The 17,102-nt window shown below is 39.7% G+C and overlaps 1 protein-coding gene across 5 annotated transcripts in view; it reads left to right on the forward strand.

The window, feature by feature from the left end:
* Positions 1–17,102, forward strand: part of palmdb (palmdelphin b) — a 40,378-nt gene that overhangs the window by 7,003 nt on the left and 16,273 nt on the right. For 2 of the 5 annotated variants that reach the window (XM_008438536.3, XM_008438537.3), the window contains exons 3-5: positions 60–140; positions 3,257–3,387; positions 4,517–4,631. In XM_008438536.3, coding sequence (XP_008436758.3) covers positions 60–140; positions 3,257–3,387; positions 4,517–4,631 — 327 coding nt within the window. Of the gene's footprint in view, positions 1–59; positions 141–428; positions 605–3,256; positions 3,388–4,516; positions 4,632–11,539; positions 11,565–11,616; positions 13,173–14,103; positions 14,171–14,376; positions 14,485–15,144; positions 16,761–17,102 lie in introns of those variants that run through there. The other 3 variants (XM_008438543.3, XM_081601442.1, XM_081601441.1) reach the window with 3 other exon arrangements.

The raw sequence follows: 17,102 nt of genomic DNA on the forward strand, positions 1-17,102 counted from the left end.
GAATAGTTTCCATATAATAAAATGCACTCATGCTGCAGACATGTGCTTTTTGTCCACAGGACAAAAGAAGAATCCAAGAAGACATTGCAAAGAAAAGAAGACAGATTGAAGAGGAGAAACTAAAACTTCAGTACATCAAGGTATTTAATTCTTTATAGTGTACTTCTGAAGAAAAGCACAAAGATTGAATGTCAGGTCCCAGTAATATGCAGTACCTCACTGGAACAACAGGTGGCACAATCCCTCAAGAAAAATGCTTGTGGACCATTGTTGGTATAGTATCTAAACAGTAAACACTGATTTGGAAGATCATTTCTTCCCATAAAGATCTTCTCACCTTTAGCAAATCCCATTCTGATGTAATGATCTACAGAATGTTCCTTTTCTCCCCCATCTTGCACACAGTAAAGCCCCCTTTCATGAGGAGAGACCTCCAACAGGGGCAGACTGGGGTAGTGCAACCATCTGTCTGCTCCACCTGGTAGTCAGGCAGCAGCCAAAATCTGCCTGATACAAAGCAAAAGAAGTGTTGGGAATTAGACATGAAGGTGTGGAGCTCTGCAAGGACAAGCAGGCTTCCGTGAAATCTTCAGTGAGATTTCAGGTTAATTCCATTTCTTCCAGCAGTGTATTAATGATCCTACAATTATTGATGCCAGACATGACACACTGAGATTCATCTCCTACAGCAGTCTACAGTTGCTTGCAAAAGTATTTATATCCCTTGAACTTTTCCATATTTTGTCACATTAGAACTACAAATATGACTATACACTGGCCACTTTATTAGGTACACCTTGCTAGTACCGAGTTGGACCCCCTTTTGCCTTCAGGACTGCCTAAATCCTTTGTGGCATAGATTCTACAATGTACTGGAAACATTCCTGTTATTACGCAATAGTCAGCCACACCCCTACCTCCTCTCAAACTCCTACTGACTACTGACCAGCTCTCCGCCTAACGGGTCAGAGAAGCCTCTAACTTCTGAGTATTACTACAGATGAGAATTTAGAGGACATTCTGTTTAAGATGGGAGTGAGAAAGATGTGTCTAGACTCTAACCACCTTCAGATCCTGAGATTATGACCTTTTACAGTTAATGAAACAGACATCCAAGTAGCCCGTGGTTGCCTGACTCCACAAACCACCCCAGTTAACGGCAGCTCTTCCTCTATTAATAACGTGCACTTGTTGAAGTCTAGATAACTTTAGAGACTCGGCACGAGTCACAATGTCATTATTTATCATAACTAAAGAAATGTCTGAAGCCCCCTAATTCACTAGGATCATGAACATTGATTTTACATTAACCAAAAAAATTAATCCTCCTATGACTTAATTAAATTAACTGTCCACAGCATCAATTAGACTTTAATATTTTATTAGCAAGCTTTAGCAGGGGAAAATGACATACAGCTTCTTCAATCAAAAATCGAGAGATGAATATATAAAAGAAATTTAGAAATCACACTTCCCTCCAGTCCCTATACTGTGTCACTGAACCTTTTAAGAGGCTTTGGGATGCAGTTCCACTCATCCCCAGATGCTTAGTTGATCTTGGCAGCAGAAAACTTTAATATCCATGGTCAGGGACCCATCTTGCCATAGCAGAGTCCTTTTTAGAATAAATCCAAAGTCGAACTGGTGAGTATTCTCCATGAGCCCAGTTCTTTATCCATAAGTGATCTTTGCCTATCCCCCATGTCTACTGCAGCATCGTTGAGTTGGTTCTTGGGTTGAGGGTAGGGCAGGTGTCGAATCAGAACCCGGACTGTGGGCAAACAGATCTTGTTCCCTTCGAGAGCAGTGCGAAGTCTTCACCTTCCCGTGGTTTCAAAGCATAGCTCCTATCCTATCCGATCCTGCATCTTTGTGTGGTCTTGACTCAAACACTTCGTTTCGCAGTGTTCGAGTCAAGAGGGAGGACTGTTCTTCCTCCCTCTCCTCGCATGTATTTTTATACCCTCTGTATTTCAGTTGTGTGCACATCTGCGGCTTACATAATTCTCTATACTTCTGCATTTCGGTTGTGCATGCACCAACTGCTTGCACAATTCTCCGTTGCCCCATTTTCCTTGACGTCAAGTACCGTGGTTAGCCGTCGACTTCTTCTCCACTCACCTCTTGAACTCCTTCTTTTACTCTTGCTGAAGTTCTTATCTGCACTCAACATCTGGTACTTTCTGCCTTTCACAACCCCACTTCCTGTTTCTTCCGTGCTCACTGTTCTTCCTCCCTCTCAGCCTCTGGTTGGGACACAGTTTTAAGACATCTCTATCTAATTTGCAGTTATTACTTTTATCCATTTACTTCTTAAATCAAGTTCACATAACTCATCACATTAATTGGTAGTACATTTTAAAATAAGGATTACACAAGTTTTAATCACATTAGATCGTAGTACAAGATCACTTGTTGCCTCTAGATTTTTATGATCTGTTTTCTGTGTGTCCTGGAAAGATCTCAATCAGTTCCAACCAGGTTTCACGACATTCCGCAGAGAGTTTGGTCCATATTGACAAGATAGCATCACACAGTTGCTACAGATTTGTCAACTGCACATCCATGATGCAAATCTCCCGTTCTACCACATCCCCAACGTTCTCTATTGGATTGAGATCTGGTGACTGTGGAGGCCATTCGAGTTCAGCAAACTCATTGTTGTGTTCAAGAGACCAGTCTTGAACACCACAAGCGCCTTGTTGACATGGTGCATACACAGGTGGACAGGTATACGTAATAAAGTGGCCGGTGAGTGTATTTCATTGGAATTTTATGTGAAAGATAAACACAAAGTCATAGACAATTGTGAAGTAGAAATACAATTATATACCGTATAATTCAAAACATTTTTCACAAATAAAAGACTGAAAAGTGCAGTGTGCAAAAGTATTCAGCTCCCCCACGCAAAAGGTAGCAACTACCTTTTGCTGCAGTTCCAGCTGCTAATCTTTAGGGTTTCTTTCTACCAGCCCTGTCTTTATGTTTAGGGTGGTTGTCTGGTCTAGAGTCACCATGGGCCTCTTGGCAGCTCTGATCAGAGCTTTCCTTATTCAGCTGGAAGTTTAGATTTAAGTTTGAATGTGAATTTTCTTTGGTTAATGGTAAATTGATTTTAAAAAAGATAGTTTTATCTATTTAATAAACAGAAAGGGAAACTTGTTAGATTGAGCGAGTCAAGAGTCACAGGAGGTAAAAAGTAAAAAACAGAATATGTAGAAGTTTGTGAAACTGGGTTGGTGTGTTTGACTGGCAGAAGAAATCCCTGCGGGAGCAGTGGCTGATGGATGGGCTGAGTCAGCAGTCGGAGGAGGAGCAGCAGGCCATGAGGCTCCAGGCTCAGGATGAGCAGCAGCAGAGTGATCAGCTGCAGAGCAACATCCTCAGGTAACCTCATCCTGGAAACATCTGGACACAAACGCTGGAGAATACACAGCTCTAGATCGTTAGTGTTCATGATAGTTTCTAGTATACTGATGAACGTTTGGAAAACCAACTACCAGAGATAAAAGTCATGAGTGTATTTAGAACTGCTGTAAGTATGACTCTTATCATTGGGAAGGAATTCACTTTAAGTCCCAAGTGGCCAATTATAGATCAGTAGCTTCTGAAAACAAAAATCTAATTTCATTTTTGCCAACGATTGCTTTAATGTGTCTTCTTCTACAGAAGAAGCATCACTACCCTCTGATTTGGGATAATCTTTTATTTTTTCAGAAGGTTTGACCTTGTTGAACAGTTTTGTCATATGGCAAATTGGTTTCTGTGCAGACTTGTTAGTCAGGCATCCTTTACTGTCTTTACTGTTCCTTCTCTAGAAGAGTGGGTTGCTCTCAGCAGGCCTGGTATATGCTGCTGAATCCCACCAAAGGAGAGGACCACATGTGCTGTTTTACTCCAGAAATACTTGCTCTTCTTGCTCCAAGCTGTAATGAGTGAGATCAGTAATTCAAAACTGGATTTTCAAGGTTCCAGAGATCTCTTCCTGTACATTAACAAAGCTATGAGGAACCAGGTTAATTATGGTGATTCTACTCTGATTTTTGCTGTTATTACATTAATTAAATCTTAATCAGCTTCTCTTTCATGGTCCAACACATTCACTGCTGTTTAGACCCTGATGTTGGTGATGTCAAAGAAGAAGCTAATTATGTGTTTCTGAGGATTGTGAGATGGTGGAAAACCTGAAGGAAGGAAGTAATGAATGAGTGGGTGGAGGGCTTCAGCAGCTGAAGGTCTGAGCTTTGTGGAATAAAACCTCCTCACCAACTGGAATGGGAAAATTAAATCTGAATGGTTGTACAGACGAAAGGGGAAACTAAAAGTGTCATGTCTGATAGTAGCCTGGTGCTACAGTGTACACAGTTTAGGCTTATTGTGAAGACAGTCACACACCTTGACCTTTATATTCCTGCAGTTGGTGTAAGGAATAGGTAGGGTCACAATTCTCCATCTCATTTTGTTGCTGAGGTGGTCCTCTTCATGTACTGACAAAGTTTGTTTTTCCCACACATAGAATAGAAAAAGAGATTGAGGCATTGGAACAGAAAGAGCTCAGCATCTCATTCAATGAAGAGATAGTCTTGAAGCGGTTGAAAGAGGTGGAGAGGACGCCTGAAGACATCATTAAGGTAGGTTTTAATTAGACCGCTATCTTTAACAAAAAGCTTCTTGACTTGATTTAGGCTACACTGATGCTTAGTGTTTGAACTGCTAGTTTTTGCTGATGCTATCTGAGGGCAAGTGCCACTCTTATCAGTCTTATGCATATTACCATTTATGAACAACATAAAGGCTCGCCTTTAGGACTCACACTGATGAATGGCCAATTTGCTGACATTTCTTTGCTAGGGTGAATGCATTTATATCTGTCTAGTTGCATGTGAAGCTGCTTTCAAACATGGTTTAAGCAGCAGCAGCAGCCTGACGTTAAATCGGACAGTGGAGACAGTAAAATGTTCAAATTGACTCTAAGGACTAATTAGATTTACTTGTATAGGTCACTTCATTTGAATAACAATAAAGCTGCAGTTGTAGGCTTTAGTCTTCATATACTGTTATTAGAGGTGTGCTGATCGATCAGTCACCGATCATAATCAGCCGATTTTCGTGAAAAAGTGCATGATCGGTGATCGGCGATCAGTGGCTCTTGTTGCCGATACCGATCACCTGCATCTCATTTCGCAGCCTGCCTGTGCAGCTGGTCTCCTCTTTCCTTCACACTGCGCAAACGCGCAGCAACAAATCCTAAGTGATGTGGAACTATAACGCACTGAGTGAATGAGGAAGTTTGTGTGTTGCGGCGGAAAATTGAAGCACGTCAAAATGCATCAACACAACGAAGCTAATACGACATAAAAACAATGCCATACTTGACGGAGTTTGGCTACATCGAGGCTCACTGCAGTAAAAAAGACATATGGAGGATCACATAGCAGGTAAAGCAGCGCACAGCTACAAACACTCACCCGGATTAGCATGACGGTCAGAAAGCTAAACAAATAACCCGCAAAATTATTTAAGTCTTCGAGCTGCGATGTAAGACGCTGGTTCTGATCTCGCTGCTGAACCGTTGCTCCGCGCTACAGGTAGTAATATTTCACAGACGGAGCACCGCTTCTGCTCCACCTGGTAGTGACTCTCACACCGAACCTCTGTTTAAAGCTGCAGCATCTAACCTAAAAAATACATTTTACATATGTATTAAAATTTTCGCTGTCCTAACATGAGACAGATAATCTCTAAAAAAATAATCGATCTCGTCCCTGCTCTGCATAATTACTCCGCTCAGTCAGAAACAGCCAATCAAAACTAGCAGTAATCAGCTAGCCGCCATGCTATCAGGAAGTTTTCATTCAGTAACTCTGAATTGTTTATTGTAATGGAACCTACGGATCCCTCCAGGGGACATGGGGATTTATTTTTCTTTTGCAATACTTTTGCGTTCCCTCGCAAAACTTTTGCGTTCCCTCGTGTTGCACACTCGAACAAAAGTGGTGTCGAGACATGCGGTGGTTGTAAATTTCCTTTACTTCCTTTTTTCTGAACATACAAACACATTCATCGATCCGTGCGTTACACTATAAAGGTTACATTTGCCATCTTTTCTCCTTCTTCCTCTTCGAAACTTAGGACCCTTCTGACCCAAGGCTGCCCTAAGCGCCTGTTAGAAACTGATCACTGTCTAAACTTGTTTCACTCTCAGTCCGAATAGCTACCAACATACACGTGAATATTCCGCTAAACATGGACAATGAAACAGTGCTTTTTAATAAAACAAAACATTCATAAGAACAAATAATAGACTCATATTTTACTGGAAGAGGGGGGGGGGGGTTCCTTGATCCAAAGTCCTCAGCAACTGATCCCCCACACTCGCAATACTTTTGCGGTCCCTCGCAATACTTTTGCGTTCGCTTGCAATAATCTACTGATCAGTTCATGCGGTATAATTGATACTGTAAGCCTTTCTTATGGTGGCCGCCGTACTTTCTGCTTTACTACAATGTTATGTAAGGTTTTTCCATGAATGTTAATATCTCGTTGTGAAATATCTGATGTTTTATATCTTTTTCTTTAGTATAGAAAGGCACAACAGATATAAACAGAAACTTTCCGTAAGTAGGACAGAAATAAAAATACATCTAAACTATTTGAACTATTTCTGAGTTATTATCGCAGGATAATCAGTCATCTTACAGTTTTGATTGTGTCTCTGTTGTGTTCGTCTGAATGGTTTAATGGGCTGCTTTCAGTGCCGTTCCATCTGAGCCTTAACAGACATAAACATGCAATAAATAAATCGATTTTCAATCAGTTTTTTGCACCAAAGCGTTAATAATAATAAACACATTTTATTATTATAAAACACAGCAAACTAATGGTGATAGAGGGCAGCACTGGGTTAACTCGGGAAATCTCATCTGTTCGTGTATCAACCAACTCCAAACCTCTTCTTTGTTCTGTCACAATTATCGATTTATTTAATTTTGATTATCATGTTCCAAACTTTGCGAGGACTGACCACCTCGCTCACCCGCTTCACACACACAGAGTAACCTTCCCATTCATACTTTATGACAGTCACGCCCACATCGACACGCCCACCGCCAGGTGTCAAAGCTGCTGCTTCTGTCATGTCAATAATTATGTAATTCGTATGGCTCTTATAGACCCTCAGTGAAAACGTGTTTATTATTATTAACTCTTTGGTACAAAAAACTGATTGAAAATCGATTCATTTACTGCATGTTTATGACTGTTAAGGCTAAGATGGAACAGCACTGAGAGCAGCCCTTTAAACCATTCAGATGAACACAACAGAGACACAATCAGATGACTTATTACCCCGCGATAATAACTCAATAGTCCATGGGAAAACCTTACATAAGCTTGTATTAAAGCAGAAATCACGGCGGCCACCATAAAAAAGGCTTAAAGTATACAATTATGCCGCATGAATTGATCAATAGATTATTGCGAGGGATATTGCGAGGGAACGCAAAAGAATTGCGAGGGGACGCAAAAGAATTGCGAGGGAACGGAAATGTTTTGCGAGGGAACGCAGAAAAAAAAATCCCCATGTAGGAACCGTAGGAACCTGTATTTGCCTTTGAATGTTAAGTTTTATACTTGAATTTTTTTTTGGCAATGTTGAGAGATTTTATTTTGGCTCTTTGCTCTTTGGCTCTATGTTATCAGTCTGTTAAAGATAGTATTACTGATAGCAGTACAATTTGCACAATGCTTGTTTTGTTTAGTTTTCTTCTTGGAAAAAGTTATTAAAAACAAGTTTTGGTCTAAATTAAGGTGAATTTATGGTTCCTTTTTCCACATAATGTAACCGGTAGTGTTTATGATAAAAAAATATATACAGTGGGGCAAAAAAGTATTTAGTCAGCCACCAATTGTGCAAGTTCTCCCACTTAAAAAGATGAGAGAGGCCTGTAATTTTCATCATAGATGTACCTCAACTATGAGAGACAAAAGGAGAAAAAAAATCCAGAAAATCACATTTTCTGATTTTTAAAGAATTTATTTGCAAAATATGGTGGAAAATAAGTATTTGGTCAATAACAAAAGTTCATCTCAATACTTTGTTATATACCCTTTGTTGGCAATGACAGAGATCAAACGTTTTCTGTAAGTCTTCACAAGGTTCTCACACACTGTTGGTGGTATTTTGGCCCATTCCTCCATGCAGATCTTCTCTAGAGCTGTGATGTTCTGGGGCTGTCGCTGGACAACACGGACTTTCAACTCCCTCCACAGATTTTCTATGGGGTTGACATCTGGAGACTGGCTAGGCCACTCCAGGACCTTGAAATGCTTCTTACGAAGCCACTCCTTCGTTACCCGGGTGGTGTGTTTGGGATCATCGTCCTGCTGAAAGACCCAGCCACGTTTCACCTTCAATGCCCTTGTTGATGGAAGGAGGTTTTCACTCAAAATGTGACGATACATGGCCCCATTCATTCTTTCCTTTACACGGATTAGTCGTCCTGGTCCCTTGGCAGAAAAACAGCCCTAAAGCATGATGTTTCCACCCCCATGCTTCACAGTAGGCATGGTGTTCTTTGGATGCAACTCAGCATTTGTTCTCCTCCAAACACGATGAGTAGAGTTTTGACCAAAAAGTTCTACTTTGGTTTCATCTGACCATATGATATTCTCCCAGTCATCTTCTGGATCATCCAAATGCTCTCTAGCAAACTTGAGACGGGCCTTGACGTGTACTGGCTTAAGCAGGGGGACACGTCTGGCACTGCAGGTTTGAGTCGCTGGCGGCGTAGTGTGTTACTGATGGTAGCCTTTGTTACTTTGGTCCCAGCTCTCTGCAGGTCATTCACTAGGTTCCCCCATGTGGTTCTGGATTTTTGCTCACCGTTCTTGTGATCATTTTGACCCCACGGGGTGTGATCTTGCGTGGATCCCCAGATCGAGGGAGATTATCAGTGGTCTTGTAAGTGTTCCATTTTCTAATAATTGATCCCACAGTTGATTTCTTTACACCAAGCTGTTTACCTATTGCAGATTCAGTATTCCCAGCTAGGTGCAGGTTTATAATTTTGTTTCGGGTGTCCTTTGACAGCTCTCTAGTTTTGGCCATGGTGGAGTTTAGAGTGTGACTGTTTGAGGTTGTGGACAGGTGTGTTTTATACTGATAACGAGTTCAAATAGGTGCCATTAATACAGGTAACAAGTGGAGGACAGAGGAGCCTCTTACAGAAGAAGTTACACGGCTGTGAGAGCCTGAAATCTTGCTTGTTTGTAGCTGACCAAATACTTATTTTCCACCATATATTGCTAATAAATTCTTTAAAAATCAGAAAATGTGATTTTCTGGATTTTTTTTCTCTTTTTGTCTCTCATAGTTCCGGTACATCTATGATGAAAATTACAGGCCTCTCTCATCTTTTTAAGTGGGAGAACTTGCACAATTGGTGGCTGACTAAATACTTTTTTGCCCCACTGTATATATTATGTGATCGGTATCTGTGATCGGTATCGGTGATCTGCCCTCATGGGTGATCTGTATCGGTATCGGCAGGAAAAAACCTGATCGGCACATCTCTAACAGTTACATTTAATAAATTAGAATATCACTGAAAAGCAAATTTATTTCAATACATCCATCACCAACATAAGCATATCATGTAGATTAACTACATATTAACTGATGTTTTTGATCCTTTCATTTCTGTTATTTATGATGGTTTTCTTCTTACAGCAAATGAAAAAGATTAGAATATTACATCAGATCAATAATACATTTTCAAAAGTCAACTCAAATCAAGTTTATTTGTGAAGCACATTTCAACAACAAGGCAGTACAAAGTGCAGTACATGATAAAAACATAACACAGTGACCAATATGAAACTGCTATAGTAGACATCATTATATTTTGTCAAATCCCATCATCAACGTATCCAAGAATAAACAAATGCATATAAATGTCCCAAATGAATCAAAATTGGCTCTAAATAGGTGGGATTTTAGCCTTGATTTAAAGGAGCTCAGCGTTTCAGCTGTTTTTATAGTTTTCTGGAAGTTTGTTCCAGATTAAAGGAGCATAAAAACACACTCAACTGTCCAATCATTGGTACCAACATCTATTACTGGCACATATGTCATGATCAACACTGAGGTCCAACAGAACCACCGCTGTGATTCTTCAACAGCCCATATTTATATAGATGTCATTGAGCACTTTAATGAGGGTGTTAGAACTGTGGTAACCATGGAAACCACACTGAAAGACATCAAAGTGGTTGGTCATCTTTAGGAAGCTATTTAACTGTCGAAACAGCTAATTTAATAATTTTGCTGATGAAAGTTGGAGATCGGCCTGTAGTTCTGCTGTGGTGATTTGTCCAGATTGTTCTTTTTTATTATTGGTTTGATAAGTAATATTTTTAAAGCCTCGGGGGGGTGACACCTGATGGAGCAATGAGTTTACTATTTGGATCAGATCATTTGTAATGACCTACTGAACTTAAGGAAAGTTGTGAGTACGACACCAAGACAGCAGCCACCTGGGCTTAGCTGATTTAGAATTTCTGCTAAGCCCAGGTGGCTAATGGTGAAATTTAACAATTTTCTACATTTGTTATGTTTGAGCACAGCATTAATATTTGATTTGGTATTTATGTGCAAATTAACCCTTCAATTTTTTTTATTTTCTCTGCAAAGAAGTTTGCAAATTCACTACAGGCTGTGTCAGAGTGGAGTTCAGGTGGAACAGTCAAAGAAGGGATTATGAGCCTGTTAACTGTTGCAGATAAAGGAACGAGCATTGTTGGTATTTTTGTTTATGATTTCCAAAAAGAATGTTTCATGTTTTATGTTTGTGTTTTAGTGTCAGCTCTATTACAAAGGCTTCTTTCACATCTTCCTAGTGTAGCACTTCTTATTTATTTTTTTTAAAAAGCACAACCGAAAGCAATGGCCTCTTCTGGAGCAGTAACGGCAACAGCTGTAGAGAAGGCTATATTTTTGGGGTGAAAAGATCGGATTTGGGCCATTCAGACTGCTTTGAAAACATTGCGCATAGGTCATATATGGGCAAAAAACTGGGATTTGAATTACAATTTCCTGCTGTGTAAATGTAGCCTAAATTGGGCTCACATGGGCTCACATTTGGAGCCCTAAATTGGGCTCCAAATGTTCATGCTCCAAATGTTCATGCTGAACATTTGGAGCTGCCTATCATAAAGCTTAAATCTGACCACTTTCTGCTTCCCGCCTGTGGCTCCTCCTCTAATCTCTGCTCATTTCTAACGGGATGAACTGACTGCATGGTCGTGTTTCGTCTGCTGAGAGGATTCCTCACACATTCAACTTCCAGGTAAATGGATTACTCACACAGTTCTGATATGCATGACTTGGCTTTGATTCTACTCAGGGTCCCTCAGACTCACTAACGCGTTAACTTCTTCTAGATTAAATGTTTATGGAATGCTGTATTCTGCTTCACAGTGAATAACTGGCTTCTCACCTTTAAATTTTCACTCACAACTTCTCTGTCTTCATGTGTAGGACTTAAACGCAGAGTTCCAGCCAGGTAAAAAAAAATTTCACTCTTTTAGCTTGTTATGATTTATTTCAAATTCAACTCAGAATATGTTTAGGAGACTTATTGTGCAACTATAATATCTTACATAGATTAATTTTGGATCACAAAGATTTTTGTGACAAGCAATAAGATGTATCATTGTGATCATCTATTATTACCAACATGACCTTTTCATATTTTGATGAATATATTTGCTGTTTCAGGGTAAGCTCGTCGTTTTAGCCCCATCATTTTCAACTCTTATCAACCACTGATAGCAATAAATATTTTTATATTTATTGCTAAATTTAATATTATCAGACATTGGAACCATCCGAAAACAAATGTCAGAGCTGTACTAAGAAAAAAATTGGAACATATTTATTGTTGCAGTTTCAGCTTAGGTTCATTAGCCAGCAATTGTATCATCCAGTTCTGACCAAAGTGCATCTAGGTTTTCTTCACCAGAAAACAAAATGTTGATTTACGTAGAAAAAAAAAGAAAAATCTCAAATATACAACTCTCCCTTCTTAATATGTTTCATCCAAACACAAAGCACCTTTTCTGTTTATAGCACAGTAATCATAAAACAGTAATTGGTTCTTTCCTGAGACGCTATGGATTGAGGGTACTGATACATGCTGAACTTATTTCACATGAGAAAGTCTCTTGTATAAAAGCTGGGATGTCTCTAAGGCAGTGAGCTCTTCAGGTTCTGATCAATTAATGTTATATTAATTCGGCGCATATAAACAATCTGTGGACAGGCAAAAATAAAATCTTAATATTTTTCTTAAGTGTGTTTCCTAATGTCTTTCCCTGCTTTATAACTTTACTATGATTATATTAACAGTGCAAGATCATTTATTTGAAATCAGGACTACCATATTTTTATGAGAAATTTGCTGGAAAATTACTAATATTGGAGTTAATATGGATGTTTACATGACGGATCTATCTGTCCATCTATTAGGCTTCTACCACCGAAACAAATCTACCTTATTTTCCAACAAGCTCCTGGTCACACAGCATGTAAGGAAACTATTGAGAATAACTATACAGAAGCTCGCTTCCAAAATCCAAACCAACTCTGCTAGTGTTGCCACCCGTCCCTTAAAATAAGGAATCGTCCCGTATTTGGCTGTTAAATGTTGCGGCCAGTATTGAACCCATACGGGACGCGATTTGTTCCGTATTTCTTTAAATGTCCGATAAACATGCCTATCACACACATATCAACACTAAGTGTAACAATAATGACCAAAATAAAACACAGGAAATATTAAGGTCAGCTAAATTCTCGTTGCGTGAGCTAAAGGACCCCAGAACGCTACGGACCGACGCTGTTGTCACGGTTGCCTAGAGACGGACACTACGCAGCCGCGGTGAGGTGCTATCCACCCGCCTCTTTTTAAAACATCCTCGACCCGATTCTCCACCGTCCTTAGAAGCAAAACCTCTCATAAAGATACAGACGTGAGAAGGAAGACGCAAATCCCAGGCTGAATTATGTCAGTGAGGATGAACACAGGCAAAAAAAAAAAATGTATTCACCATGGCGCAGTGCGATACTAGACAGAATAGATCAGGAGAGGAACACAGCAGAACCTGATATGGTAACATTTTGCTATGATTAAGTTTCTTATTGTGCTTTTAGTCGACTATATTGCTTTGATTATTTGCTTATTTAATGTATATCAGCTAAAAATAATACAAATGATCATTTAAAGAACAAATCATACATTAGATTAACAGTAAATGCATAAATACTTCCTACTTTAAAAGGTTTGTTAGGGCTTTCTGATATATTTTATGAATTCAGTGTTCAGTGCTCATTTATGTACCAGGCACAGACCTGCAGCCCATGGGTGGTTCTAGACGGGGGCCAACAGGGTACCAAAGAAGTTATACTAAATAAATGTCTTATGTTGATACTCAGTGGTGGATTTATTTTTTAACCTTCACAATTTTACTTTAACAATGAATTAAAAATTATAGTGCGACGCTTTTAGCTGCTGTATGGTGATAGTATCATACTTTCCATCTGCCAGGGATCTGCAAACTGAATCCCTGGAGACACAACTGGCTCTTTGGCTCACTTATTATATCAAATGATGAAATATTGCTCTGTTTTTTTTTTGTTTGTTTGTTTGTTTCATTCTTTTTCAAGTGTTGCCAAGAAAAAACACTGTCTACTCTGGTCCCTGTGGTAAATCTGGTCTAGAACCAGCCTCCAAACCTAACTATTATATATATAACTAGTATTTTGGTAATACTCTGTAAAATATCAGAATGTTCACATAACTTTTATACTTTTAGTTGTCTGAGGACACATTTTGAATATTAAATCAGGTGTTATGATCAGTTACTCATTGGTTTACCAAATTCTTTTTACACTTGCTTAATTAAACATATTTAAAGTATATTACTATTATTTTTAGTACAATTTTAGGATACTCTAACTGACCTCTATGCATGAACAATTGCTCTATGGATCACTTTTTAAAGAGAAAAATCACTGCCATAAAATATTGTCTATCACTGTAGCAGACATGCCACCCCGTGAGAGTAGGACGACGCGCCGTGGTGGGCGTCCCTTTTGGATTTCTGAAAGGTGGCAAGCCTATCTGAGGCCTTTTACACAACTTTAGCGAGGGGATCAGTGAACACAGAAGATAGTATAATGGACTTAAAAACATGAACATGAGTGCGATATTGTTAACATTATGAAACCATGTTATTAAAGCCATTTTGATCAATCTGAAATGAGGCTTTCACTTTTAACGTGTATAATTTGACAAATTTTTCTTTTGTTTTCAGATGTGTCATATTCTCCTCTCAAAACCCAAAACATCCCGTTGTTATTTCCTCAAAGCAAAGCAGAAATCCCTGGAGTTAAAGAAGCCAACATTGCTGAAACAAAACAAGGTCTGATGCACCAGTCACTGGACACGCTTAAAGATTTTTTCAGTTTAGCAAAATAATCCCACTACTGGCAGAATATTCAGGTGGAAACTGGAGAGGCACAAATAACAGATGCAGAATCTGGTGGCAAATATTAAAGCAGTAAAACACAGCACAATGTTTTGTAAATCATGATCTGAGTCTTTCAGAAGAGTGGATCAACTCATTGTTTACCTAGTGAAAAAACGTATAAATATAGTTACTAAATAAAAACCACAAGCTGCATTCTAGCTAATGTGTCTTATGCTTGTTCTACAGAGTGTCAACGTTTTTTATGCATCAATGTATGAACAAAACCAATAAATCATGTTGATTTGCACATTCCAGCAACAAGGCAGTTCAAAGAGCTTTATGTCATAAAAACACAAGAATAAGAAGTCATATATTCATCATAGAAACACTAATGAGAAAGTAGTAAATAAACACAGAATCATGTGAAGAGTCATTAATCTGGTTGTTTATAATCCAGTAACAGATCCTGTATATTCTGTTGGGTAGAAGAAAAAGAAAATTATGTTATTGCTTCATCTAAGAAACCAATAAACTATGTCAACTTCATTTTATTCACTATAACTCTGTAATGTTTCTGTCCTCACTGTATGAACGTCTTTTTCTCTGTTTCAGCAACCTTTGCAATTCAAATCTGTGTAGAACATAATAACAGAACGGGCAGAAATCAGGTGGTTTCTTCAGCGATTTTAAACCCAGACAGCATTCACGAGAGAGGGTTAAAGGTATACGATGATGGACGCAAGTCTGTGTACTCGCTGCAGCTGATGGAGGACACAGTCCCTGATGGCGCGCTGGGAGAGATGTCCAGTACTGAAGTGGAAGAGCTTCTGCATCAGGCCACAGACCAAACAGTGCCTGCTGAGGTTCAGTCCCATCATCCGGTGTTCTCTGTGCCATACACAGGAAACGGCAGGCCAGCAACACCAAGGGCACCAAGTCAAATGCATAAAGAAAAATCTGCTTTTATTCAAGACCTACAAGAGCAGTTACCTCCACCTAAACCTCACCAGCACTTCACTTCAGGTGCCTTCCAGCCTGATGAGGAAGCAAAGCGGCGCTGTTGTGACACTGCAGGACAATTCAAAAATAACATGAATCTAACAGGATGGTCAGACCCTGGTGCCAAAACCTCATCAGGATTACCCCGCAGCCAGGCAGACACCACCAGTGCAGAGCTGGGTGGTCAAGTGCCACTTACTGTGAGGTCTGACGTAATGCCTGCAACCCAGCTGATTCACTGGGGGTTAGATCGACTTCTACCCAAAGTCATCAGAGACTCAACCACAGCTGATGAGACACGGAGTGACTTCCACATCCACCTAGCCACAGAAAACACTGTGAAGCTCTTCAACACACTGCCAGAGGAGGAAGAGGAGGAACCAGTCACAATGATTTTCATCGGCTATGAAAATGCTCTAGATGAAGAGGAGGAAGACATTGAAGCTGAGCTAGTGACCATAGGCGACCATAGTGATGGTGAAGAGGATTACAATGATCACCACAAGTGTCTTGATGATTTGCACTACAGAGAAGAACTTCTGTCTTACCACCCAGAAGGATGCACCAGTAAAATCTTCCAACCCAAAGTGGGGCTAGCCAGGGCTGCTGGAGGAGGACAGCCAGCTGGAGACAGCTACACACAGTGCAGGGATCTGGAGCTCCACAAGCCAACATTCATCCACAAGCCAGGGAAAGGCAGCCACTCCACACAGGGCCAGGGTGAGGCGCAGCCTGCAGACTCAGGCTGCATCAGACCGCAGCAGCTCTGCTCAACAACAAGATGAGACAGAGTTCTGCTAGGCTTCTTTTTCTTTTATTGGAATTATTTAATTATAGATGCAAACTGTGTTGGATATTTTAAGATTATGTAATGACAGATCTTTGCCAGGAGGTGGCAATAACACAAAGTGTCAACTGGAGTCATTTTTAACCAGCTGGTGCTTACCTGGTCTAAGTGTATTTATAGTAGGCCACTGCTTATTAATAAGATGCTTTCTAACTAATGTTCAGATTCTGCTATGGGTTCTTTCTGGTTCTTGGTCACAGTGATAAGTGGTTTATTTGTGTTTTAAATGAAAATGTTGGATGGTGAAGCCGACATGACAAAACTCAGTGAATACAGAAGCTCCTGATTCTAACTGATGTCAAAATCTATAGTGGTAAAAATGTTGTCAGAAATAATCTCTTTATCAACCTCAATAAAGTTGCTTTTCTGCAGGATAAAAACATGTTGGTGATATTTTTTTAGCATTTTGTTTCTAATCCAACCCATGTACAGGAAGAAGAAAAACATTCTACTGATTCTAAAGTTCATTTGCTTGTTTGTTCACGCTTCATCCCTTGATGCAGAAGAATTTACTCTGAAATAGCTCCATCACGAGGCAGATGGAAGTACTGAGAGTTTGATGTTTCATTTTATGACAAAATTATTTCATTTCTTTACTATTAGGATGGAGAAAATGGTAAAAAATGATCACACCTCCTCCGCTGTGGCTCATGCCTGATTAAATACGTCCAGTTAATAAAAGGACTTTCAGGCTGTCCTGACTAATTCCCCGTGGCTGATATTT

This window comes from Poecilia reticulata, chromosome 20 (genome assembly GCF_904066995.2).
Source record: "Poecilia reticulata chromosome 20, P_reticulata-male-v2, whole genome shotgun sequence".
NCBI lineage: Eukaryota > Metazoa > Chordata > Actinopteri > Cyprinodontiformes > Poeciliidae > Poecilia > Poecilia reticulata.